The 27,957-nt window shown below is 42.2% G+C and overlaps 1 protein-coding gene and 1 non-coding gene across 4 annotated transcripts; both read right to left on the bottom strand.

Annotated features, from left to right (window-relative positions):
• Positions 1-40: 40 nt before the first annotated feature.
• Positions 41-24,602, bottom strand: Khdc4 (KH domain containing 4, pre-mRNA splicing factor). Of its 3 annotated transcripts, XM_042681820.1 has the most exons (15): positions 24,536-24,602; positions 23,820-24,033; positions 15,704-15,832; positions 14,577-14,656; positions 13,420-13,472; positions 12,949-13,112; positions 11,078-11,289; positions 9,949-10,009; positions 8,139-8,196; positions 7,653-7,906; positions 4,588-4,749; positions 3,232-3,344; positions 2,385-2,476; positions 1,220-1,323; positions 41-252 (listed from the first exon to the last, which is right to left on the bottom strand). In XM_042681820.1, the coding sequence occupies exons 1-15, from the start codon at positions 24,571-24,573 to the stop codon at positions 217-219; spliced, it is 1,770 nt and encodes a 589-aa protein (XP_042537754.1). In that variant the 5' UTR covers positions 24,574-24,602; the 3' UTR covers positions 41-216. The 3 variants fall into 3 exon arrangements, with proteins under 3 accessions (XP_042537754.1, XP_042537753.1, XP_042537755.1); XM_042681819.1 differs by having other exon boundaries at positions 41-1,323; XM_042681821.1 differs by lacking the exons at positions 41-252; positions 1,220-1,323 and having other exon boundaries at positions 2,386-2,476; positions 3,232-3,316.
• Positions 12,642-12,770, bottom strand: LOC122109784. Its single transcript, XR_006147751.1, has one exon.
• Positions 24,603-27,957: the final 3,355 nt, after the last annotated feature.

The following is a 27,957-nucleotide window of genomic DNA, read 5'->3' as shown; positions in this document are numbered from 1 at the left end:
GTGTAGGTTGGGGGAGAGAGGGAAACAGAAACCACAAGCAGAATATTTATACATTTATTTATAATGAAATTATGGTATAATTATTTACAACATATAGGAAACCAGAGGGTAAGTTTGTACAAAGCCAGCCTGCAAAGTATTCAAATGTGCAAAAATGACAGTTCAGTATCTCAAACTACTTCTGGTTCAGCAGACTAGCTTCTTCACTTTCACACATCAATATTTGATACAAAAAAGTTCTTTTGGCAAAACCTGTAATGCCAAGAAAAAAGGACAAGTTGCAATTTCAGTCACTAAGTCCACCATCCTATTGAGCGTTGTCCAATCTCTCTATTTTAGCTGCAACCAGTTCTCAGAGAGACAGACCACTGTGTTTCATTTCTGTGATGAGTTCTGACCAGCTTTAAAAAAGTCAAGTAGTTTCTTTGACCCAGCTGAAGACAAGGAGCATATAAGAGCAATAAAATTAGCAATGGCTATCGAGACAAATGTGCCTTAAAGTGCCAGCTTTGGATCATCCCAATAAAAAGACAATGAAAAAATAGCTTCATTTTTCTATTCAGGATCCAGCTGTATCCAATGATTTTAAATTAGTAAAACAGCATTTTCACAACAGAAAGTACCCAAATGAAATAGGAATAAGGATCTTAAAAGTACTGCAAGGAAAGGATGATCTTAAAAATCACTTCCCCACTAATAAATAGTAAGGCTGTTTATAACAATTTATTATTAAAATTGACCCAACAGTCTTAGATACAAATAAACTTCGTGTCAGAGTTGAGGCTATTTATCTGGAAAAAACTGGACCAGGTCAAAACATATATGGGAATAACCCTGCTGTAATGCTTTGTTGGACAAGCACATTTCACCAACTATTAAAAAGCTTGAGACAAATTTGTGATTCTAAGTAAATTTTAACAGATGTTATGCCACTGCAGAAACAAGATTTTTTTTTTTTTTAAAAAAAAGAATGAAACCCCAATAGCAAGGGGACACTGCATGTTTAACTTCAGCAAAGGTCCAAAAATGGCTCCTTGTATAGGCCCCAGAGTCTTGTTAAATCAAATGCATGCATTATTGCTAAGAAGAATCACCAAAGGTCAAAACTCTGTTCCATTGTTTCCTAGGGGGCCATCCAGAATGGCATCTGTTGTTTAGCTCGTGGTTGTGACGAAGGGTATTGATATCCCAAACTCCAGCCCTGTGGAAAACTACTTGCATTTTTATGACCTCCATGTTCCTCCTCTTCATCAGATGAATCTGCAGCATAAGCTACTAAGCCAAATCCCTTCTCTGTAGTCTTCATCTTCTTGGCTGGATAATCTAAAATAGAGGAAAAACAACCCCAACCCATTCCCCACAAAAGGAAAAAAAAGAGATAATACCATAAATTCGTTAATTAAAAAAAAGATGTTAATTTTAAGTGGTTAGTTGGACACCATTTTGAGGTCACAGGGTCAATGGTCACCCAACGTTGAAGATCACGCGAAAAACAGCACCAGCATCAGCAAATGTGAATCCACCAGAACCATGTAAGAAAACAGAGAAAAAAGAAAAAACACAAAAAAAAAGAAAAAAAGAAAAAAAAAAAGGAAAGTTAGCAATTGAGTCTCTGGGAGCTACATTTCACCTTTAGAGTTAAAAGAAGAAAAGACGGAACTATTTTTTCTTCTCCTCATTTTTATTATGACTATAGACAAAGAACAAAAATGACCCAATGTACTCCCTAATAAGATACAGAAATCTGTGATGCTATTAACAACTACATGGGAAGTTGTGGCTCAGCTCCTAATACAAAGGAAATCAACCTTTGTTAAGTCTATATCAGTTTAGGTAGGCAGATAATATAACAGAACTTTTAAATTAGTTGTTTTTTTGGGGGGGAGGGGGGGAGGGAAGGGAGTTGGTCATAGAGCTTGAACACAGGATGCTATCCCTGAGCTTTTTCACTCAAGACTAGTGTTCTATGACTGAGCCACAGCACCACTTCTAGTTTTCTGGTGGCTAACTGCACATAAGAGTATCACAAACTTTCCTGCCTGGGCTAGTTTCAAACTGTGATCCTCAGATCTCAGCCTCCTGAGTATCTAGGATGACAGGTGTGAGACACCAGTGCTTGGCAAATAAGCTACTTATTATCAGTAGTTATTCCCTAGGGTTTTAATGCCATTGACACATAAAAAGTAAAGTGACTGACTTTTCTAGACACTGGTTGGAAATAAAAGACTGTGTGTCCTTACAAAAAAAAAAAAAAAGTATTCTCATCAGCCAGTAGATTATAGAGGATGGATTAAATACCTGAAGAACATCAGGTCAGAAAACTAACAGCTTAAGATCAATCCTACTTAGTTGCTTCCCTATTCTCCCAGCTACACCTTACTCACCATGGCTCCCTGTTAAGGTCCCAGACCCATTCCTTTCATCAGAATCCGTTTTTATTCCAGTCACTGGAAAGGCTGGTGGAGGCATCAACTGCCTGTTAAAAGACATGAAATTTTCTTTTAGACAACTTCAATTCTTAACTTATGATATGGACTCTTTCTATCTTTCCTCCTACTCTCACCCTCTCTAATCTATTAACTTTACCTACATCAACAGGCTGTTGTAGAACTCAGCTCCTTATAAAGGCTAATACAAAAATGCAACAAAGGTGATTCAAGTCCTCCATTTATGATATTCTATAATCCTAAAGGGAAAAAAAAAAGGCTTCTTGTGTAACAATTTTTACTGCCTATTCTTACCAAAAATGGCCATGAAAAGGAGAATGTATGAAAAGGATTGCATTATTCAAGATTGAGCTTAACTATTTCTTAGTAAAAGGTGTATCATATTTTCCACTATTCTACCACTTACAACAAACAGGATCTTTTTTTTTTGGCCAGTCCTGGAGCGTGAACTCAGGGAATGGGTACTGTCCCTGAATTGCTTCTGCTCTACACTAGTGTTCTACCACTTGAACCACAGTGCCACATCTGGCCTTTTCTGAGTAGTCTATTGGAGATGAGCATCTCATACACTTTCCTGCCTCAGCTGGCTTCAAATCTCAAGCCTCAGACATCAGCCTCCTGAGTAACTAGGATTACAGGCATGAGCAACCAGCGCCCAGCAACAAACAGGATCTTATTTGATTTAAATAAATTATTTCCATTTCTGAATACCCATAACAGTGATCACTACTTGTAGTAAAGGTACAAATAATTTATATGTATTTGTGTTATTATTCCAACTTACCTGTCCCTCTCTCGCTCTTTGCCTGAGGAACTTGCTGGCTTCGATCCTGCGCCTTCAATCTCATTCTGACTGGAGAAGCCTGTACCTAAATTAGTCATATGAATGGGTCCATGCTATGAGCAGAAAAATACAGTGGCATTAGCAAATCTACAACTGCTGCATTGACTTTAGCTCCTTAATGTAACTGTCAAGTGCCTCATCTTTTTTGATAAATTACAATACGTTAAGCCATATTAAATATTCTTTGGGATTTGGAGTGTAACTAATCAAGGTAGGAATTATTTAAGGTAGGAATTATTTTCTCTTCTACAGGTTTTAGTCAAGGATAGTATAATTCATTTAATTTCAACTGGCTGCCCATAACTCAACTGGTTTATATAAACCTACTTATATAAACTGAAAAATGCTTTGGCTTACAGAATGCCTCAAAAGATTATGGTAAACCACAAAACAAAAGTGCTTCTTCTAATAAAACTGAACAAAAATGTCTAATTTTTTTGGTAGTGCTGGGGTCAAATCCAAGTCCTCCTGAATCTCTGTCAAGAGCTCTAGCACTGAGCTATACCCCTAGCCCTTAATCTTAACTTTAGTGAATGATTAGGTTTATAAATATGTATATGAAGTGAATAAATTCCAGTTCTGGCAGTTTTATTTCCTGGGGTGGGTCAGAGCTGAGAAATTAACCCCTTTCTTCTTTTTTTTAAAGGATGCAAAGAGTACACAATTTGAAAATCAAGGTATAAATACAAACCACATGTTTGTACATTGATAGCTTTCGGTGAATTGTGTAGAGAAGAATTATCAGAGGTTTGTCAAGAATCTGCTGTCTGATTAAGAGAAAGCAGAAAATTCTATAGAACTCCTAGACATTAATCATGGGAGACTTCTCTCTAGATAGAAAATGTTCCATTTTATCACACTGACCCCAAAGACAAAACCTACCCAAAGAGAATTACCCTGGCTTTAAATAAAATAAAATCCTAACCTAGATTCCAGAAAGCAGAGCTTCTAGCATTAGGACAGCTGACACTGAGGTGAACTCATCTTTCTTTAATCCAAGAACACAGTATGAGTAAGATAAAGAAAGCAAGACAAGCTGGGAGCTGGTGGCTCATGCCTGTAATCCTAGTTAATCAGGAGGCTGAGAGCTGAAGATCATGGTCGAAGCTAGCCCGGGCAGAAAAGTCTGTAAGACTCTTATCTACAATAAACTACTCAACAAAGCTGGAAGCAGTGCAGTGGCTCAGTGGTAGAGCACTAGCCTTGAACAAAAGAAACTCAGGGAGAGTGCCCAGGCCCAGAGTTCAAACCCAGGACCAGCCAAAAAAAAAAGTGAGACAAAGTATTTTATTTAACCTGGTATCCAAGAAGTCCAGATTCCCGTTCATCTGGCAGCTCCTCTGTGAATCGTCTCTTCTGTGACTGTGGCTGAGTTGGGAGTGGGGGCTGGGGCTGAGGTCCAGCAGGCAAGGCAGTTTTGACAGGAGCAGCAGGAAGAAAAGGACCACCCAATGGACTCTGGGACCAAAACAAATAAAGGAGGAACAAAATATGAGACTGGCCTACTAATGAGCTAAGTAAAGAAAGATTAGAATACACCAATACTAAGTAGCACATGAATATTTCACAGTTTTTCTCCTGGCTAAAAGTTACCACCAAACCTTCCCATCTTCACTTTAGAGTAACAAATTGAAAATCCATTATTTAGTGATTTAGATGCTCAGGAAAGTCTTTTGAGCAACATTTCAGGTAATTAGAATAAACATGACCACTAACAAACAAAATATTTTAGGCATTTAGCTGGGCACCAGTGGCTCAAGCCTATGATCCTAGTTAAGATCTGAGGGATCACAGTTGGTAGTAAGCCTGGAAAATAAAGTAAGACTTATTCTAACAAAGTACTAAAAAAGTAGAGCTGTGGCTCAAATGGTAGAGTGCCAGCCATGAGCAAAAGCAGCACAGGGACAGTGCCCAGGCGCTGAGTTTAAATCCCAACACCAAAATGAAGAAAGCAGAACAAAAAAAAGCACTTACTGATTTTGTTTTTTGGGGATTAGATTTTTGGCTTAACCTCAGGGTCTGGGGAACCTCTTGGAACCTCCTGCCTAGGTTGGCTTCAAACTGTGATGCTTAGATTTCTGGTTCCCGAGCAGCTAAGATTACAGGCACAAGCCACCAGTATCAGGCTATAACTAGTGTTTTAAGAAGTTGTTTCACCAGGCAGCAGTGGTTCATTCATGCCTGTAATCCTAGCTACTCAGGAAGCTGACATCTGAGAATTTCGGTTCAAAGCCAGACTGGGCAGGGAAAGTCCATGAGACTCAACTCTAATTAACCACAAAAAAACCAGAGTGGCGCTGTGGATCCAGTGGTAAAGTGCTTGCTTTGAGCTGAAGAGCTGAGAGATAGTGCTCAGACCGAGTTCAAGCCCCAAAACAACAACAACAACAAAAGTTGTTTCAAGGGCTGGAAACATGGCTTAGTAGTAGAGTACTTGCCTAGCACACATGAAGCCCTGGGTTCAATTCCTCAGTACCACATAAATAGAAAAAGCCAGAAGTGGTGTTGTAGGTCAAGTGGTAGAATGCTAACCTTGAACAAAAGCTCAGGAACAATGCTCGGGCCCTGAGTTTGAGTCCCAGGACTGGCCAAAAAAAAAAAAAAAAAAAAGTTTCAAAAAGGAATACAGATGATCAAAACTCTATAAAGAAAAGAAACACTTAAAGTTCTACAAGGAAAAAAAAGCCTGTATTATCATCAATAACAAGTAGCTAACACTTACTGACTGGATAATCTTATTTGAAATTTTTATCTAGATAGGCCAGCTTACATCCCTAAACTTCAGCAGTCTACATTACCTACTCCTTAACCCATTCAGCCACATTGATTCCCAATAGTAAAAAAGTTGCAAAACTATAGATGTCTAAACATAAACAGAATTTAGCTCATAAGCCCTTTCTTTGTTCCAAACTGTGCCATCTTTTTCAGTGCTCACAGCCCACAGGTAAGAAAGCTGGGCAATGGTTTGAGGCTGTAGTTTACTCGCATGGATACACTATGAGAGGTCCACAAAGAAGAGTCTGCTATGTACGGGAAAAGCAAAGGAGGGTGTAACAATGCTCGATAGAAAATGTACTCATTACCTTATTCGTGTAACTATAACTTCTCTGTATACAGTATGTATGTATATATATATATATGATATATATGTGTATATATAATATAAATATTTAAAAGAATCTGCTATAAATCTCTGACCGTGCTGTCATTCTCTTTCTTCCCTGTCTGCAAGTTTTTTGTTTTTTTTTTGTGTTTTTTTTTTTTTGTGGGTAGTTGAGCCTGAACTCTGGGCCTAGGAGCTGTACCCCAGCTCTTCAGATCAAGGCTAGCACTCTACCACTTGAGCCACAGCACCACTTCTGGCTTTTTCTGCTCATGTGAAATCCAGGGCCTCATGCATGCAAGGCAAGCAGTCTACCACTGAGCCACCTTCCCAGCTCTGCCTGAAAATATTGTACATAACTCAACCAGATAAGCTAGACATCTAAATGTTTACATTCTCTCTGTGGTGCTGTGGACAAAACCCAAGATCTTACACATTAGGCAAGTACTCTTACCACTGGGCATATCTAGCCCCTAAATTTAGATTTTCTTTTTCTTTTTTTTTTTGTTGGTCATGGAGTTTGAACTCTGGGCCTGGGTTATCCCTCAGCTCTTCAGCTCAAGGCCAGCTCTCTACCACTTGAGCCACAGCACTACTTCCAATTTTCTGGTGGTTTATTGAAGCTAAGAGTCTCACAGACTTTCCTGCCCGGGCTGGCTTTGAACCGCCATCCTCAGACCTCAGCCTCCTGAGTAGCTAGGATTATAGGCATGAGCCATAGGTGCCCAGCTTAAATTCCTATTTTCTTATGTAATGTTTCTAAGATTAGAACTGCTAACTCAGTTCCAAGCACTAGGAGGAGTGCTGTAGAACAGGTAAAACAGCCTCCTTTTCAGGGACCATTACCCTACAAAGCCAAGGGTAGACAAAATGTAATTCTGACTGAGCACAGTTCTATTTACTCATTCATTTAGGCATTGTCTATGGGTGCTTTTGTGCTATAATAATAGTGAAACAATTTGTAGATTTCATTGCCCCTAAAACCTAAAATATTTACTATATGACTTTTACACAAAGTCTCTTGATCACTACTTTAAATAATGACCAGAGCCAAGATTTATGAAACAAACTATGTACTTTGGGAAGACTTAACATATATACATACTGATCCAAAGCAGTCACTTAGGTTAGTAGTGAGAACACAGAAAAGTAGAAAAAAAAACAAAACTCATGTCATGCATTTCTGGAATGTTACCCATTTTCCCTTACCAGTTTCCTAAGTTCAATGATAGCAATGTTCCATATCCTGGAATCCTACCTGTCCAGTACTAGCTGGAGGATGCACTTGTGTTATCGGGTATTGTGTTGGCACAGGTGGGACTCCAGTAGGTAATGCTGGCAAGACTCCAGGTGCCAGTGAAACAGCTGGTGGCACTATGCTTGGTACTCCATAAGGAGGTTGAACTGGCTGCTGAGGAGGGGGAACAACAGGGTAACCAGACTGATAGCCATTGGATGGATAATATGGTGGTTGAGGAGGGACACTACTTATAGCAGAGGGTTGTGTATAGCCTGAGGGGGGAAGAAAAAAAGTGTTTAATCAGCTGCAGCAGAATGAGACATTTTATCTGAATATTAAACAATATCTAGGGAAGAAAAATACTGAGGCATGAATGGCTTTCCAAATTACCCTACATCGAAGAGAACATTATTAGTGCCCTGGCACAGTTAGTCTAGCCTCAAGTATCAGTTATACACAAGTATCACTAGCAAAATATTTTTGAACACTTCAAGACATACACACCTGGTAAAGGTACAGCAGTATTAATTTGATTCACAAATCTAGAGTATTCAGCATGAACCTGGAAAAGGGAAAACAAGTTAATATGGGATATGGCCAACTGACTACATATATTATGTATTAATATCCTAATAATTCTGGTAAGGAATTAAGCATTATTTCTAGTGACTCCCCAATCAATATTTGAATAAGGCAGATCAGTTACTACTAAGGCAAATTTTGGGACTCAGAAACATGAATAATCCTAAATTCTCTAAAACCAGACTTAATTCTATGATACAAAGTCACTTGGAAAGCCTTAGAAATTTAACAATTAGGAAATTTCTATATTGTTAGTATACCTGCCAAGAATTCATTCATTTGGGCTAGGAGTGTGGCTTAGTGGTAGAATGACTGCCTCACATGTATAAAGCCCTGAGTTTGCTTCCTTAGTACCACATAAACAGAAAAGGCCAGAAATGCTAGCCTTGAGCAAAAGAACTGCAGGGACAGTACCCAGGGCCTGAATTCAAGTCCTAAGACTGGCAAAAAAAAAAACAACACTCATTTGTATTTCCTATAGGACATGACCACTAAGAGCTCTCAGTTTAAGATTTAAATATTTTCTCTGGTCCATCAAATATAAAAAGATGACTGAGGAAGTTACCTGGTAAATCAGGTTTTTAAATACAGAAGCAAACACTAGTTTCACAGGAAGGTACCATTAAATACCAAAAAACCCAAGGTTGAATCTGATTTCCTTTAGGTGCTACTCCAATAATTCTCTGGCTTCAACTCTGTTATTTGTTTATAGAATTAAAAAGAAAAGTACTACCACCAACTCAGCTACTTCTGAGGTTTTTGAGTTCAAGGCCAGCCTGGGCAACAACATGAGATCCTGTCTTGAAAGAAAATCAATGTCCCTTAAAGCAACGCTATTTGGCTTTGCACTGTTACAATTCTATTCTTTTTTTTTTTTGTCTGTCATGGGGCTTGAACTCTGGGCTTGGACACTATCCCTCAGCTCTTTAGCTCAAAGTGAGTGCTTAAGCCACAGCGCCACTTCTGGTTTTCTAGTGGTTTATTGGAGATAAGAGTCTCTCGGACTTTCTTGCCCAGGCTGGCTTTGAACCTTCTCAGCCTCCTGAGTAGCTAGGATTACAGGCATGAGCCACTGGCGCCCGGCTACAACTCTATTCTTTAGACTGGAGTTATGCCAATAAGAGCTAAAGAATATTGGTATAACCTTCAAGAAGCTAGGAAAGAGTATAAGCTGGTTTGTCTCTCAAAGACTACAGAAGGAGGAGGGCATGGAAGTGCATGTTTACAATCAGAGCTACTTGAGAGGTGGGAGGTTTGGTCAGGAGAATGCCAAAAATGAGGCTAGCCGTGGCAATTTAGTAAAACCCTGTCTTAAGATAAAGTAAAACAGGGGCTAGGAAGGTGGCTCAGTGGTAGAGCGCTTGCCTTGCATGCATGAGGCCCTGGGTTCAATTCCTCAGCACCACATAAGCAGAAAAGAAAAGCCGGAAGTGGGGCTGTGGCTCAAGTGGTAGAGTGCTAGCCTTGAGCTGAAGAGCTGAGGGACGGAGCTCAGGCCCAGAGTTCAGGCCCCACGACCGGACCCCCCCCCCCCAAAAAAAAAGATAAAGTAAAACAAGGGGACGATAGCTCAATGGTGAAGAAATTCCCTATAATGCGTGAGACCCTAGAGTCAATCCTCAGTAAGGTCAAAAACAATGCAAAAAAAAAGGACAGGGAAAAGGCAACTCAGTGATGGAAAGCATGTTTGGTCTCACTACCAACACAGTACACAACACACACACCAACTCACTGTTTGCAAGAGATTCTCACAAAGCTTCTTGGCAGCAGCCAGGCCTTCTGGTTTGGGATGACTATAAAGAAATACAATCATAAATCAACTGAGTGAAAAGTAAAGGATGAAGAACTGTAATTTCACTTTTCATGCTGCCTTATAATTTTTTTAGCATACTCATTGCAGCTCAAGTTCTAGGCCTCTGAAGAGTCATAAAAAGGGCGCCAATGGCATAAGGATGAGACCTGAGGGTTGTGGTTCGAAGACAGCGCGGGCAGGAAAGCCCGGGAGACTCCTACCACCAGAGCTTAAGCTGGATGTGGAGCTGAGGCTCAAGTGGCATAGCACTACTGGTGAGCCAAAAAGCTTAAGGCCCTGAGTTCAAGCCCTAGTACTAGCAAAAACAAACAAACATATCATTACTCCAAGTATTTACTGGTACCTTTCAAAATAAAATTAAAGCTCACTACAGAAAGGCACAGCCCCAGTGTGACCAAATAAGCATATCACTAATAAAAACCTTTAAAGTATAAAACCTATCAATAAGCCAGGCGCTGATGGTTACGCAGGAGCCAGCCAGACTGGTCAGGAAAATGAGACTCTTAATCTCCAATTATCCACTATAAAACCAAAAGTAAGCTGGCTCAAAGTAGTGGACTATCCTTGAGCAAAAGAGCTCAGTGACAATGCCCAGGCCAAATTCAAGTCTCCCAATAGAACAACAAAAACAAAAGCCCTATCAGTATCACTGGAGGTTTAAATGAAAACTATTTTAGTTAATTAGAGATCACTTTATAATTGCATACTTTGGAAGTGGCGCTGTTGCTCAAGTGGTAGTGGGCTCAATTTGAGCTGAAGAGCTCAGGGACAACGCCCAAGCCCAGAGTTCAAGCCCCACAACAAAAAAAATTCCTTTATAATTGCATACTTTTATGAAAGCTAAGGATTTAAATACAGTCACAATTCGATCTCCTATTTTAATTATTTATAAAGTGATTTATTTTCTCATTTCTTTTGAACCACTGCAACATTACTATCAAAGAGACAAGGATTCACCCCTCTGTACAGTATTTTCACAATAAAAAATAAATAAAAAATTAAAAAAGAGACAAGGATTCAAATGTCCTCTAGCCTTATCCATGCATACCTGATATAAATATACATAGGTTCAAAAGCTTCTCGACCCGATGCTGGCTCAATGCAGCCTGAACCTTTGCCCCGTAGGAAGACTTTGGCACCTGTTTCAATCTGAATGTGCTGCAAATAGGAGCAGCCTGGACCTTCCACCTTCTCTTTAACGTTGAAAGTGGGCACAGCATGTTCTAGACCCACAAATAATTTATCTTGAACATAATGCATCTGTAGAACACAATAACTTGATTAAAAAGACACATCATCAAATTCCTAATCTTGTGAAAAATTGTTATACAAAATACTTTAATAAAGCAAATACTTCCATAAGGATCTCCTACAATTGCTGTTATATCTATCAAGAAGCTTAACAGTGAGCTGGGAAGGTGGGTCAGTGGTAATGCTTGCCTTGCATGCATGAGGTTTGATTCCTCAGTACCACACAAGCAGAAAAAAGCTGGAAGTAGCACCGTGGCTCAAGTGGTAGAGCATTAGCCTTGAGCTAAGGAGCTGAGGGACAGCGCCCAGGAGCAGAGTTCAAGCTCCACGACTGACAAAAAACAATAAATAAAAATAAGCTTAATAATTTCTTTTTTCTGATTCTAAGTGCTGGTGGCTTACATCTATAATCCTAGCTACTCAGAAGGATCACAGTTCGAAGCCAGCCTGAGCAGAAAAATGCCCCTGAGACGCAACCAACCACTCAAGACCTGGAAGTGGTGCTGTGGCTCAAAGTGGTAGAGCCTTGAGCAAGAACTAAGGGACAGAACCTAGGCCCTAAGTTCAAGCCCCAGGACTGACAGAAAAAAACAAAACAAAACTTGATGAAACATCTTCATCTTTTGATGAAACATGATCTAGCTATATATATAGCTCAGGTGGACTTAAAACTATAGAGATCACTTTATAATTGCATACTTTGGAAGTGGCGCTGTGGCTCAAGTGGTAGAGTGCTCAATTTGAGCTGAAGAGCTCAGGGACAACGCCCAAGCCCAGAGTTCAAACCCCATTACAAAAAAAAAAAAGGGGGGGCGGGGGACTGGGAAGGTGGCTCAGTGGTAAAGCGCTTGCCTTGCATGCCTGAGGCCCTAGGTTCGATTCCTCAGCACCACATAAGCAAAAAGAAAAAAAAAGCCGGAAGTGGTGCTGTGGCTCAAGTGGTAGAGTGCTAGCCTTGAGCTGAAGAGCTGAGGGACAGCGCCCAGGCCCAGAGTTCAGGCCCCATGACCAGACCCAAAAAAAAAAAACAAAAAACCAAAAAACTAACAATCCTGTAACCTCAACCTCTGAAATGTTGCAGTTACAATTCCACAATTCCTGGCTTTCAAGGAGCTTAATCCTAAAGTACTACTTAGTAGTAAGAGTACTTGCCTAATATGTACAAGGTTCTGGCTTTGATTCCCAGTACCAAAAATAAAATAAAAAGTAAGTCTTGATGTTCATGTACCTATATTACCTACAAAGTCAATGAAAGATGTTGAATAGAAAAAAATCCCAAGATCCAATTTTGAGGACACAAACATACTCTTCTCAAACTGAACCAAAAACTGTAGCTTCCAATATATTACAAAGTTGGAATAGAATGTTGGGTAGTACAGTCAGCCCTGAGATTTTCTCCAATGAGGGCTGCTCTCTCTAACCCTTTTATCTAGGAGGAGTGTATCAGCGAAGTCTTGCTTCATCAGACTCAGCCTTCTTGGTCCTCCAGTTACAACCAAAAATAAAGACATTATCTTTATATGACATAATGTACATAACCCTTAATCTATCAATACACTATCTAGATTATACCAGTATGAAGACATACGTACCCGTATTTTTTTCTTCTTATGTACTAATTAATACACATCATTTTTACAGAAATAACAATCTCTCAACAAGACATACCCCTGACTGGAAAGGAGGCTTCTGGCTAACAGCTGGAGACAGCTGAGCAATGGGTGCTGGTTGGTGATAGACAGTGACTGTTGCACCATTAAAAGTCGGACTTGTTCCTGTAGCTGCTTTCACTACTCCATTGGTGATAATTTCTTTTATTCGGTTTACAGCTCCTACGGTAAAACAAGACAGTAGACACTATAACAAAGAATCGAATGAACTGACTAGTGCCCAAAGATAAAGACAGGCCAAAGTTCAATTTTCAAGTATTAATCCATTAGTAACTAACTATGTGGCTCCCCACTTCTCTAACCACCTTGAGCCACTAGCCTGCAGTTAATAAACAAGAGTCCTAACAGCTATCAAAAAAAGTTAATGGAAGTCTGGAAGTGTAGCTCAATTGACACTTTGTTGATCTGTTAGGCACAGCCCAGCACATGGTTCTTCTCAAGTGACATGTGAGCCAAAATTATTACTTACTGTCCACTAATTCCCGTGTCTGGCCCTGAACATGAAGATACAAAGGACGATCCCTATAAAGAGAAATACAAGACTGATTTCCAAAATGGACAAAACCAGATTCAATTGAGTCATCAAGTCTTATTGCATTAAGATTTACAAATAAGAAAAAAGGACTATTGCTAAGAACATGGCAGTATAACTTTTCCTGTTAAAGGTTAATGGGAAGCTGGGCATCAGTGGCTCACACCTGTAAACCCTGCTACTCAGGAGGCTGAGATCTGAGGATTGTGGTTCAAAAAGCCAGCCCAGGCAGAAGAATCCATGACTCTTATCTCTGATAAATTACCAAAAAAGCCAGAAGCAGAGCTATGGCTTACTTGGTAGAGTACTAGCATAGAGGAAAAAAAAATCTCAGGGACAGCATCTAGGCCCCAGGCCCTCAGTTCAAGCCCCAGGACCAGCCCATGCACCCCCACCCCCAAAAAAAGCCAGGTGCTGGTGGCTCATGCCTATAATCCTAGCTCCTCAGGAGGCTGAGATCTAAGGATCACGGTTCAAAGTGCCTTGAGCTGAAGAGCTCAGGGACAGTGCTCAAGCCCAGAGTTCAAGCCCCATGACCAACAAAAAAAATACGTAAATAATGAAATAATAAGGTAGTGGGAAGTTGGGTGCCAGTAGCTTATATCTCTGAACCAAGCTTCACAGAAGCTGAGATTTGAGATCCTAATCTTCAATTAACCAGCAAAATGTCAAAAGTGGCTACGGCGTAAGTGGTAGAGTGCTAGTCTTGAGCACATAAAGCCAATAAGAGTGCTAGTCCTGCCAGGTGCCAGTGGCTCACACCTGTAATCCTAGCTACTCAGGAGGCTGAGATCTGAGGATCGCAGCTCAAAGCAGGCCCGGGCAGGAAAGTCCATGAGACTCTTATCTCTTATCTCCAATAAACCACTAGGAAACCGGAAGTGGTGCTATGGCTCAAGCGGTAGAGCACTTGTCTTGAAGAGCGCAAGGACAGCGGCCAAGCCCAGAGTTCAAGCCCACGACCGACCAAAAAAAAAAAAAGGAGTGCTATTCCCTGAGTTCAAGTCCCCATACCACCTTGACCTCAGACAAAAAACACGAAACGTGAGTCATTGGCCCAATCTTTCCCAAACCAGAGGACAAGCAATACGCACCCAGGTCCCACTTTAGCCTTCTCCTCAGTAGTCATGAATCTCCCTCGTGTTGACACAGCAGCTCCACTAAGTCTGCTAATCTAAAGAGAAAACAGTGTATAAAAAGATGGTGTCCAAATATCAAAAAATCGTATCATGCTCCATATATACATAAAATTATGTGATAAAAAGTAAAAATTTGGAGCTGGGAATGTGCCTTCGTGATAGAGTGCTTGCCTAGCATGCATGAAGCCCTGGGTTCCTCAGTACCACCTAAACAGAAAAAGCCAGAAGTAGCACTGCGGCTCAAGTGGTAGAGCGCTAGCCTTGAATAAAAAAAGCACTTGAATAGAAGGGTACTGGCACTGTTCCTGAGTTCAACCCCAGAACTGGCAAAAAAAAAAAAAAAAAATTGAGTATCAATGGTAGATAAACTTTTCTCGCCCCCATTCACTCAGTCCATTCAGTAAGATAGGAATGAATTTTCTCCCATATCTGAAATATTTAATCCATCAAACCAACCCAAGAAATTTACCCATATGTGTTCATCTTCCTCTGCAATTCAATCTAATCAGGGCCTGGGCACTGTCCCTGAGCCTTTTCATGCTTAAGGATAGCACTCTACCACTTGAGCCACAACTCCACATTCAGCTTTTTGAGGGTCAAATGGAGATAAAAGTCCCATGGACTTTTCCTGCCCAGGCTAGCTTTGAACAGCGATCCACAGGTTTCAGCCTCCTGAGAAGCTAGAATTATGCATGGGTCACTGGTGTCTAGCTCAGTCTTGATTTTAATTATGACCCCAACCCACTGATAAATGTTTGACTCCTGGCTTGTGTGTAGAAGTCTTTTTTTTCTCTTTGTTGGTTGCGGGGCTTGAACTTGGCCTGGGCACTCTCCCTGAGCTTTTTCACTCAAGGATAGCACTCTTGTACTCTACCACTTTGAGTCACAGTGCCACTTCCAATTTTCTAGGGGTTAATTGGGAATAAAAGTTTCATGGACTTTCCTGCCTGGGCTGGCTTCCAACCATAATCCTCAGGTCTCAGCCTTCTGAGTAGCTAGGATTATAGGTGTGAGCCACCAATGCCTAGCCAGAAGTGAATTTATTTGTTACCTTCCCCACAAAAGTCCCAATTCTTCCATACCTCATCTTGAGTCTGTCCTCGTGTGAGCAAGTTCCTACATGTGAGAGGCACATCATTGATTTCCACTTCAGCAACTACCAGGTCATCTTTGCTTTTATTGCTAGTTAGGCCTTTGCCAGGAGCCTGAAGCTACAAGAAAAGAAAAAAGAAAGAAATTAGATTAGTGGAGCTTGAATTCAAAGCCCTATATTCTCACTTAGCTTTTTGCTCATATTTAGCAGTCTACCACTTGATATTTCTGTTCTTTAGCTGAAGGTAAGTCACTGGCATTTATGTATCAACCAAGATCTCAGCCTTCTGAGTAGTTAGCGATTATAGGTGTGAGCCATGCTCCTAGAAGAAAAACAAAATTTTTTTGGTGCCAGTCCTGGGGCTTGAACTCAGGACCTAAGCTTCTTTTGTTTAAGGCTAGCACTCCATCATGTGAGCCACAGTGCCACTTCCGGCTTTCTCTGTTTATATGGTACAGAGGAATCAAACCCAGGGCTTCATGCAAGCTCGGCAAGCACTCTACCTCTAAGACACATTCCCAGCCCTTGGAAGCAATACATAATATGTACCATATACTACATAATATATCTATATGCATATACACATATGCCTGCTGTAGGGCTTGAACTCTGGGCCTACAAAATATTTTTGTCTTTTCTTTTTAGGTCCGGTCATGGGACCTGAACTCTGGGCCTGGGTGCTGTCCCTCAGCTCTTCAGCTCAAGGCTAGTGCTCTACCTCTTGAGCCACAGTGCCACTTCCGACTTTTTTCTTTTTGCTTATGTGGTGCTGAGGAATCAAACCCAGGGCCTCATGCATGCAAGGCAAGCGCTCTACCACTGAGCCACCTTCCCAGCCCCTAGAAAGTCAGGAGACTTTTTTTTTTTGCCAGTCATGGTGCCTAAACTCTGGGCCTGGGCGCTGTCCCTAAGCTCTTCAGCTCAAGGCTAGTGCTCTACCACTTGAGCCACAGCAGCACTTCCGGCTTTTTTTCTGCTTATGTGGTGCTGAGGAATCGAATCCAAGGCCTCATGCATGCAAGGCAAGCAAGCACTGTACCACTGAGCCACCATCCCAGCCCTATTTTTGTCTTTTTTGAGAGGTGCTTAGGAATGATCCTAGGGCCGCGGTACATGCAAGTAGGCAAGCAGTCTACCAGTGAACCACATCACCAGCCCTTGTTTTTTGAGATGAGGTCTCACTATGTAGCCCAGGTCGGCCTTTCAGATTCTGGTATGAAAGACATATACGGCCAGGCAACGGTGGCTCACCCCTGTAATCCTAGCTACTCAGGAGGCTGAGATCTGAGGATCTCGGTTCAAAGCCAGCCTGGGCAGCAAAGTCCATGAGACTCTTTTCTCCAATAAACCACTAGGAAACCGGAAGCGGTGCTGTGGTTCAAGTGGTATAGCGCTCGCCCTGAGCTGAAGAGCACAAGGACAGCGCCCAAGCCCAGAGTTCAAGCCCCACAACCAAAAAAAAAAAGAAAGAAAGAAAGACATATACCACCAGACCCTGACATTTAATGTATTTGGTCATACTTAAACAGCTCAATGACAGAGCCCAGGCCCAAAGTTCAAGCACCACAAACAAAAATAAAAATGAAGACATCAAGGTTGGTGCTGGTGGCTCATACCTGCAATCCTAGCTACTCAGGAGTCTGAGATCTGAGGATTGTAGTTCAAAGCCAGCCAAGGCAAGGAAGTCCATGAGATTCATCTCCAATTAACCACCAAAAAGCCAAAAACAGAGCTGTGGTAGAGTGTGAGCCTTGAGCTGAAGAACTCAGGGACAGTATCCAGGCACTAAGTTCAAAAGCCCATGATTGACAATTAAAAAAAAAAAAAAAGATAATGAAGTAGAAAGAGTTAACATGGCTATTATCAGATTTTTTTCTAATCATGGCCTTTTACATTTTTTTCTTTTTCAGGTAATTCCTTATTATGTACCTCAGATTGCCCTCCAATTCAACTGTTTAGCTCAGCTTCCTGAATGCCAGGATTATACGCAAGTATTATTATGCTCAGCAATATATGGGGTATATTTTTGGGGGCGGGGGGGGGTTGGTCGTGGGGCTTGACCTCTGTGCCTGGGTGCTGTCCCTCAGCTCTTTAGCTCAAGGCAAGTGCTCCACCAGTTGAGCCACAGCGCCACTCCCAGTTTTCTGGTGGTTAATTGGAGGTAAGTCTCACAGATGGGGGCTGGGAAGGTGGCTCAGTGGTAGAGCGCTTGCCTTGCATGCATGAAGCCCTGGGTTCGATTCCTCAGCACCACATAAGCAGAAAAGAAAAGCCGGAAGTGGGGCTGTGGCTCAAGTGGTAGAGCACTAGCCTTGAGCTGAAGAGCTGAGGGACAGAGCTCAGGCCCCACGACCGGACCCCAAAAAAAAAAAAGTCTCACAGATGTTCCTGCCTAGGCTGGCTTTGACCGTCAATCCAGAGCTCAGCCTCCTGAGTAGCTAGGATTACAGGCATGAGCTGCCACCACCTGGCTTGTTTTCGTTTTAAACAAAAAACAAAACAGTACTAGAGTTTGAATTCAAGGCCCTCACATTTGTTCAGCTGGTATTCAAGTGTTACCCTACTACTTGAGCCACGCCTCTAGACCTGGTTTTGATCAGCAGTCTTCTGAACTAAGATTATATGTGCGAGCCACCAGAGTCTAGCCTGTATGCATTTTTATGGGCCACATCATTACTAAAACTATGGAAGGTATAACCTTCAAAAGGAAAATTAAAGGCCTAAGTTAGAATGCTGCCAGCTGAATCTGCTGACTTTACATGTAAAATATAGGTAGAAAGAATACACATGACCCATATACCTTATACCAATTAAACTGTCTTTGTACAGACATGGTCACAAAATATTCAACAAATTCCATGCTTGTTATGGCTTCAAAAACCCTTCTATTACATAAAACATTCTATCACTGTTATGAAAAAGAGAATAGACCAAAAAAAAAAAAAAAAACACCTAAAGGATCCTCTGTGGTTTCAATTTAAACTACAACTAACTTGCCTGTTGAGTGTGAGCTGGAAAAAATTTTAAAGATTACCTTATTTTTTTCCTTTTTTTTTTTTTGTCAGTAGTGGGGCAACTATGGGGCTGGGCACTGTCCCTGAGCTCTTTAGCTCAAGGCGAGCTCTCTATTACTGGAGCCACAGGGCCACTTCTGGTTTTCTGGTGGTTAATTGGAGATAAGAATGTTACACACTTTCCTGCCAGGCTGGCTTTGAACCTCAATCCTCAGAACTCAGCCTCTGGAGTAGCAAGGATTATAGGCATGTGTACCTGGAGCCAGGCCTAAGATTACCTTCCTTTCTTTTTTTTTTTTTTTTTTTGGGGGGGGGGGGGTAGGTTCGGTCATGGGGCCTGAACTCTGGGCCTGGGCATTGTCCCTCAGCTCTTCAGCTTAAGGCTAGCACTCTACCACTTGAGTCACAGCGCCACTTCCGGATTTTTTCTTTTTTGCTTATGTGGTGCTGAGGAATGGAACCCAGGGCCTCATGCACGCAAAGCAAGAACTCTACCACTGAGCCACTTCCCTGCTCAAAGAAGGTTACACAGACTTCAAACCCTGGATACATTTGAAGACTTACATTTGATAATTACTACAGTAGACAGTATAAGCATTTATTACAAATGAGAAAACTGATGTCAAAGCCTTATAATCAGTTTCTGGAGATGCGGGGTTTCAAACCCAGGTAATTATGATTCTAAAGCCAGTATTTATATATACCATGCAGCCTCTTGCTTAGTTCAACTTTCATTTTAAAGTGTGTGTGTGTGTATGTATGTTCACCAGTACTAGGGCTTGAACTCAGGGCCTGGCTACTGTCCCTTAAATTTTTTGTTCAAGGATATGCCTTACTCCTGGCTGTTTGCTAGTTAACTGGAGATAATATTTGTTTCCCAGAGCTGGCTTTGAACTGTGATCCTCAGATCTCAGCCTCCTAAGTAGCTAGGATTACAGGCCTGAGCCATCAGTGCACAGCTAAAGTTCATGTTGTTGTTTTTTCCCCCCCTTAGTCATGGGGCTTGAACTCTGGGCCTGGGCGCTGTCCCTAAGCACTTCAGCTCAAGGCTCTACCACTTCAGTCACAGCAGCACTTCCAGTTTTCTGGTGGTTAATTGGAGATAAGAGTATCACAGACTTTCCTGCCCAGGCTGGCTTAGAACAATGATCCTCAGATCTCAGCCTCCAGAGTAGCTAGGATTACAGCCGTGAGCCACCAGCACACAACTAAAGATCAACTTTTAAAAAAAAAGATAAATTGGGGCTGGGAAGGTGGCTCAGTGGTAGAGCCCTTGCCTTACATGCCTAAGGCCCTGGATTCGATTCCTCAGCACCACATAAGCAAAAAGAAAAAGGTCAGAAGTGGCGCTGTGGCTCAAGTGGTAGAGCACTAGCCTTGAGCTGAAAAGCTGAGGGACAGCGCCCAGGCCCAGAGTTCAGGCCCCACAACCGGACCAAAAAAAAAAGATAAATCTAGCTGGGTGCCGGTGGTTCTCGCCTATAATCCTAGCTACTCAGGAGGCTGAGATCTGAGGATGACTGTTCTAAGCCAGCCCGGGGAGGAAAGCCCTTGATACTCTTACCTCCAATTAACCCCCAGAAAACCAGAAATGCTGCTGTGGCTCAAGGGATAGAACAGTTTCCATAAGCTGAAGAGCTCAGGGACAGTGCCCATGTCCAGAGTTCAAGCTCCACAAATGACCAAAAACAAAAAAACAACTGAATTTAAATAAGTAATATTAGTATTAAGAATCTTAGTATTTGCTAACTGCTGGTGGCTAATCTCTATAATCCTAACTATTTAAGAGTCTTTAAGATCTTAAAATTACAGTTCAGAGCCAGTCTACCTGGTAAAAAAAATCTTACTCTTGGGGCTGGGAAGGTGGCTCAGTGGTAGAGCGCTTGCCTTGCATGCCTGAGGCCCTGGGTTCGATTCCTCAGCACCACATAAGCAAAAAGAAAAAAGCCGGAAGTGGCGCTGTGGCTCAAGTGGTAGAGTGCTAGCCTTGAGCTCAAGAGCTGAGGGACAGCGCCCAGGCCCAGAGTTCAGGCCCCATGACCGGCCCAAAAAAAAAAAAAAAAAAAATCTTACTCTTATTCTCACCACCAAAAATAATCATAATCTGGGCTGGGAAGGTGGCTCAGTGGTAGAGCGCTTGCCTTGCATGCATGAGGCCCTGGGTTCGATTCCTCAGCACCACATAAGCAAAAACAAAAAAGCCAGAAGTGGCGCTGTGGCTCAAGTGGTAGAGTGTTAGCCTTGAGCTGAAGAGCTGAGGGACAGCGCCCAGGCCCAGAGTTCAGGCCCCACAACTGGACCAAAAAAAAAAAAAAAAAATCATAATCATAATAATCTTAGCCAGGCACTGGTGGCTCACACCTGTAACTCTAGGTACTGAGGAGGTTGAGATCTGAGGATTGTGATTCTAAGCCAGCCCAGCTGTAAAAAGTCTGAGACTCATTTCTAATTAAACACAAAAAGCTGGAAATGGAGCTACGACTCAAGTGGTAGAGAACTAGCCTTGAGAAAACAGTTCAGGGAGAGCACTCAGGTTATAAGTCAAGCCCCAGTACCTAAACAAAAAAAAAAAAAAGTCTTTATTACTCAGGTAGCATTCCATCTTTGTTTGGGGGGGGTGGGAGAAGGAGGGAAGAGGCTGGGGAGAGATGGATAGATTTATCACTAGATAGATCTAGCTAGCTAGCTGTTCGAGTGTTAACTTCTAACAACCTATTCTATTTAGATCTGTATATAGAGATATTTCCATGTGGATTTCAAAGAGACTTCCACCTGGTAGGAAACCACTACCACTGAACTATATCCCAACCCTATTAATATGCTTTTAATTTTTCATTATAGACCTTAGAAATATTTGTACAATTGACTTATAAAATCTTTGCAAGCCACAGAAATATACTTAAAGCAGTGCTTGGGAGGTTGAAGCCAGAGGACTGAATTTGAGGCCAGCTTGTGCTACATAACGATTTTCAGCCTAGACTAGGCAATGAATTAAGACCCTCCCCCCAAATCCTAAAGTGTGTATGTGTAGAATTTCAAATTCACAGTCATGTGTGTATTTAGCTTTTGTCTAAAAGCTCCAGAAAGGTGTTTCATGTAAGTGAAAAACACTGGATTAAATTAAAATCTGGCCAGGCGCTGGTGGCTCACGTCTGTAATCCTAGCTACTCAGGAGGCTGAGATCTGAGGATCGAGGTTCAAAACCAGTCCGGGCAGAAGAGACCGTGAGACTCCTATCTCCAATAAAACCACCAGAAAACCGGAAGTGGCGCTGTAGCTCAAGTGGTAGAGCGCTCGCCTTGAGCTGAAGAGCTGAAGGACAGCGCCCAGGCCCAGAGTTCAAGCCCCACGACCGACCAAAAAATAAATAAATAAATAAATTAAAATCTGCATCCTGTAGGATCTATGAAAAGATAAGTACAGGGGCTGGGAAGGTGGCTCAGTGGTAGAGTGCTTGCCTTGCATGCATGAGGCCCTGGGTTCGATTCCTCAGCATCACATAAGCAGAAAAAGCTGGAAGTGGTGCTGTGGTTCAAGTGGTAGAGCACTAGCCTTGAGCTGAAGAGCTGAGGGACAGTGCCCAGGCCCAGAGTTCAGGCACCATGACTGGCAAAAAGAAAAAAAGATAAGTACAGTGGTGTAAAATGAGCGATAATTTTGAGGGGTTTTTTTTTGGGTTTTTTTTAATCAGTCTTGGGGCTTGAACTAAGGCCTGGGCATTGTCCCTTAACATTTTTGCTCAAGACTAGTTAGTGTTCTACCCCTTGAGCCATAACTCCACTTGCAATTTTTTTGGTAGTTAACTGGTAACAAGAATGTATCACATGGGCTGGGAAGGTGGCTCAGTGGTAGAGCGCTTACCTTGCATGCCTGAGGCCCTGGGTTCAATTCCTCAGCACCACATAAGCAAAAAGAAAAAAAAGCCAGAAGTGGTGCTGTGGCTCAAGTGGTAAGAGTGCTAGCCTTGAGCTGAAGAGCTGAGAGACAGCGCCCAGGCCCAGAGTTCAGGCCCCACGGCCAGACCTCCCCCACCACCCCCCCCCAAAAAGAATGTATCACATAGATTTGTTATCCTTTTTAAATGAAAAGTACAATACATGTCTGTAAGCAACACTACCATTATCAGCATTATTCCATAAGAAAATTATTGCACTCTCTGGCAAAAGAAAAGGGACAAGACTCCTTCTGGTTAAGATTTTAATTATGCCAGGAATTGCACTAAAGAACAAAAAAAACTCCTCAATCTGCTGTTTGAAAACAGTAAATATATATATATATATATATATATATATATATATATATATAAATTATCCTTCCAGTTTAATTCATGTTTAATTGCACTTATGGATTAAGCATCTATAGATTATACCAAGAGATGACACTTGATTCTCCTGAACTTCCTATCAAAAACATATTACAACTTTAGGTGCTGAAAATGTGGATTAGAGGTAGAATGCTTGCCTAGCATGCATGAAGCCCTGGGTTTAATTCCTCAGTACCACATACATAGAAAAAGCATGAAGTGGTGTTGTGGTAGAGTGCTAGCCTTGCCCACAGAAGCTCAGGGACAGTGCCCAGGCCTTGAGATCAAGTCCCAGGGCTGGCAAAAAATTAAAATTAAAAAAAAAAAAAAAAACAACTTTAGGCACTGTGGCTCATGTGGTAGAGTGCTAGCCTTGAGCTGAAGAGCTGAGTGACAGCGCCCAGGCCCAGAGTTCAGGCCCCACGACCGGACCCAAAAAAAAAAAAAAAAAAAGGAAATACAACTTTAACAAATTAGTATACATATATGTATAGGTAGATAGATACAACTACAGGTATATATGTTTATTAAATGGCTTTAAGCAACATTATGGACAGAACTACAGATACATGGGTGAGGCAAACTATTTGGTCCGTAACGTAAACAGCCCAATTAAAATGGTCTCACAAAAACTAATTTATTAAAAAAATACCTGAAATGTTCCAAAACTAAACAATGCTTATATTATTGTACCAGTTTTCTCCTTCACCTACAGGAATAATTATGAAATTAGATGACATAACTGCTACAAAAATTGCATTTAACTAGGACTCTTTGACTTTTAATACCTTCTCGGCAGCATTCTGAGTTGGTTTCAGCTTCCCTTTGGCCATGAGCATGGCATTGATCTTGGCAGCCACAGCAGCAGCGGCATCCAATGCTCCTGAGGGAGCAGCTGTGGCACCCCCAGGGGTTCCCCTACTGGTGACCTCTCCACCTGGGGCCGCTGGCGGGAGAAAGAGAAGGGGAGCAGGAGCCGGTTGGTCCCATTTGCTGCGGCGCCTACAGGTAGGAGAAAGAAAATATTTGGCCCTAAAATCTTCAATCTATAGTATTCTTCATTTACTATGTCCAAGTACGACTCTCCGTCGTTTCCCATTATCTACTTCTGAGTCTCCTGCCAAGCCTAAAATTCCCATCTCTCTTTCAAACAAGTACAGCTGCAACTCTCCCACATATTTCAATTATTTCCCCAGAATCTACTTTTTTTCCCCGTCACGTCCATCAAAAAAAACGCACACAGGGTCCCGGTTCGCCCTCGCTCTGGCCTTCACTCTAGGTCGCCCTTCTAAAGGTGCCTGGTTTTTCCTCCACCCTCAGATCCTCGCCGGCCCTTTTCAGCGGCCCGAAGCCGGTTCAAAACCCTTCGCCCCGAGAACTGCGGCCTTCCAGTAGGTACACTTCCTATTTTAGTGTTCCTCCACCCACTGGCAAATTCCCGCGGTCCCGCTGTCCCTCCCGCGTCCCCGTGTTCGCCCCGACTCCCTCGCCGGCGAAGCTTTACCCGCCAGCTCCAGGATGTGTCGCGCTCCCCGCGGACATGGCGACGGGCTCGACTCCACCACCCGCCAACTACCTCACTACCCGTCTCCCGTCACTTCCGCCCTCATGCCCTTACGCACAGCCTCTTCCGGTCGTGAAGCAGGGCGCATCCGGTGAAACTCTCGATTTCGATTGGACCCTTGATGATTTAAAGACGTCTGACGTGTTAACTGAGACTACGTAAGGGATGACTTTCCGGCTGGCTTCTTGCCCATAAGAAAGATGTCTGCAATACCTAATTTCAAAGGGAACGCCGGGCTAGAAGGATCCATCTTTATTGTGGGCAGGTTAGACAAAACGCTTGAGTACGGAAATTTCATGGTTTGCCAAAATTTGTTTATGTGGAAATTGAGCCTGTGGTTGGGGTGGGGGGGCGGGGAGGGGAAATCACGCGGCTCTTGCCCACTTCGCGTTTCAGCTACTTTTTCCTCTCGGAAAAGATCGTTCCAAAAGTTATTCCAATGATTTCTCTATTTGTTTTCTGTTTTTTAATTTCTATACACCTGGCACGGAATAAGAACGTGTGAGTGTGAATCCGCCGCGGGTCCAGCTATTCTGGGACTATCTTTGTAGCCAAGGATGATAAGTTATGTAATGACCAAAGGTCAAAAGAAAATATGCCCAAGTTGTGGGGCATTGAAGGAATGGAAGTTGGGCCAGCGGGTTGAGGGCCGGGAAGTGTAGGGAGAGTGTGGGCTATGAAGCTGCTGCTTCGTGGGAGGATGAGAGCGGGGCAGTACTTACTGTCGGGCTGGCTAAGAAATCTTCACTGCTGAGGAGTTTGATTCTGGACACCAAAGGTTTCCAGCGTCTTAGCGTATCAAGGAATCTATAGCGGAATGAGATTTTTTTTTTTTTAATACCATGAAGCCCAGAGCCAGTGGCTCATTCCTGTAATCCTAGCTACTCAGGAAGCTGAGATCTGAGGATCTCAATTCGAAGCCAGCCAAGCCCCGTGGCGACGAGGGGTTGGGGGTAGAGGATGGAGGGAGACAGAGGGAGGGAGAGCAATTTTTCAAAGATGTTTATGGTCCAATATGTTTAGCAGAAAGTAAATCCATTTAAAAGCCAATTTTATAGTATAGCCCCATCAGCATTTAATAATACTACCTGTATCCTCTATGAAATGGCATACACAGTTACTATGTGAATCCGTTGCATTGATGTGTGTGTTTCTTTGTTTTACAATAGCTACAGCTTTAATGTTATATTTTTTTTTCTTTGGCATATTGTGACAGATTTATTTTCCAAAATTTTGATTTCAACTACATTGTTTCCTTTTGCCTCTTCTCCAAAAACAATGTTGTGTGCTGGTTTCTCCAAAAACAATGCTAACTAGCTCATCCTTGTAACCCTAGCTACTCAGGAGACTGAGACTTGGAGGATGGCAGTGTGAGGCCAGCCTGGGCAGAAAATTCTACCAGACTCTTTATCTTTTAATCAGCAAAGTGCCAGACTGGAGGTGTGGCTCTAGTGATAGTACACTAGTCCTCTGAGCCAGGAGGACATAAGCCTAGATTTCAAGCTCCAGTATTGATCATAGATAGAGGTTTTTGGTTTTGATTGGTTTTTAAATTTTTTATTATTATAAAGGTGATGTATAGCTGGGTGTTGGTGGCCCACACCTATAATCCTAGCTACTCAGGAGGCTGAGATCTGAGGATTACAGTTCAAAGCCAGCTCGGGCAGGAAAGTCCCTAATACTCTTATCTCCAATTAACTTCCAGAAAACCATAAGTGGCGCTGTGGCTCAAGTAGTAGAGCACTAGCTTTCAGCTGAAGAGCTGAAGGACAGTGTTCGGCCCAGAGTTCAAGGCTCATGACTGCCCCCCCCCCCCAAAAAAAAAAAAAGATGATGTACAGAAAGGTTACAGTTACATAATAAGGTAATGCATACATTTCTTTTTCAATGTAACTCTTTCCTCTCTCATTTTTCCCTTACTTCCCAATTCATAAATTGTGTTTTGATTGTTTTTTTTGTTTTTGTTTTTTTTTGGGTCCGGTCGTGGGCCTGAACTCTGGGCCTGGGCGCTGTCCCTCAGCTCTTCAGCTCAAGGCTAGCGCTCTATCATTTAAGGCACAGCGCCACTTCCAGCTTTTTTCCTTTTTGCTTAGGTGGTGCTGGGGAATCGAACCCAGGGCCTTAGGCATGCAAAGCAAGCGCTCTACCACTGAGCCACCTTCCCAGCCCTGTGTTTTCATTGTTTGTTTTTTGCCTGTCCTGGGGCTTGAACTCAGGGCCTGGGCACTGTCCCTGAGCTAGCTCAAGGCTAACACTCTACCACTTGAGCCACAGCATCAACTTCCAGCCTTTTCTGTTTATGTGATACTGATGAATCAAACACAGGGCCTCATGCATGCCTGGTAAGCACTCTACCACTGAGCCACCTTCCCAGCCCCCCTTGATTGTTTTTAAAGGGGTACATTGTTACAATTTACCTCCATTTTTAAGTGTGTACTAGGGATATAATTCAGAGCCTCAGCACTTGCAAAGTGTTCCCTGGTCCTTTTGCTTTGTGTTCTGTTCTGTATTTTGGTTTTTGGAAGTAGGAGAGTTTGAAATTATCGCTAGTTCTCTACCACTTAAGCCATGCCTCTAAACATAAGTATTTTGTTTTGCTGGTCCCAAAATTGCACTATTCCTGTCGGGCACTGATGGCTTATGCCTGTAATCCTAGCTGCTTAGGAGGCTGAGATCTAAAGATCAAGGTTCAAAGCCAGCTTGGACAGAAAGGCCCTGAGACTCTTATCTTTAATAAACCACCAGAAAACCGGAAGTGGCACTGTGACTCAAGTGGTAGAATGCACTCTTTGAGTTGAAGAAGTGAGTAAGAGCCCCAGAGTTCAAGCCCCACGACTGAAAAAAATATTGCAATATTCCAAAGAAGCTGGAATTACAGGGCCTTCCTAAAATGTGCCCACCATGTCCATAATTCAATTCATTTCTAGTATTTAACCAAGGTTTTGCAGCTATCACTGAGATCTAATTTCACATCACTTTTATCACCTCAAAAAGAAAAGCCACACTTAATAACAATCACTCCAGACAATGGAAACCACGAATCTACTGTCTTTATAGGTTGTCTGTTCTTTGTATTTCATGTATACATGGAATCATACAATTTGTATATAACACATTCAAGGTTCATCATGGTTTACTATGTATCAGTGCTTTATGGTTGTTATTTTTTGGTTTGTCTGTTTTGTCTGTTTTGTCCATAGTGGGGTTTGAATGAACTCAGGGACTGGGCACTGTCTCCTAAGTTTTTTTCACTCAAGGCTAGTGCTCTATCACTTTGAACCACAGTGCCACTTCTGGCTTTCTGGTAGTTAATTGGAGATAAGAGTCTTAGGGACTTACCTGCCCAGGCTGGCTTCAAACCA

Source organism: Dipodomys spectabilis, unplaced genomic scaffold, assembly GCF_019054845.1.
Source record: "Dipodomys spectabilis isolate Male_0828 unplaced genomic scaffold, ASM1905484v1 ptg000069l, whole genome shotgun sequence".
Lineage (NCBI taxonomy): Eukaryota > Metazoa > Chordata > Mammalia > Rodentia > Heteromyidae > Dipodomys > Dipodomys spectabilis.
This window is presented reverse-complemented; position numbering and strand designations above follow the sequence as displayed.

Excerpts from the sequence above, each read along its gene's own strand:
- Khdc4 (XM_042681819.1), bottom strand. The coding sequence starts at position 24,573 with ATGTCCGCGGGGAGCGCGACACATCCTGGAGCTGGCGG. Across the intron at positions 4,750-7,652 it reads CTCCAGCTAGTACTGGACAG|AGTCCATTGGGTGGTCCTTT; the intron begins GTAGGATTCCAG and ends TTTTGGTCCCAG. Across the intron at positions 2,477-3,231 it reads AAAGAGCGAGAGAGGGACAG|GCAGTTGATGCCTCCACCAG; the intron begins GTAAGTTGGAAT and ends GTCTTTTAACAG.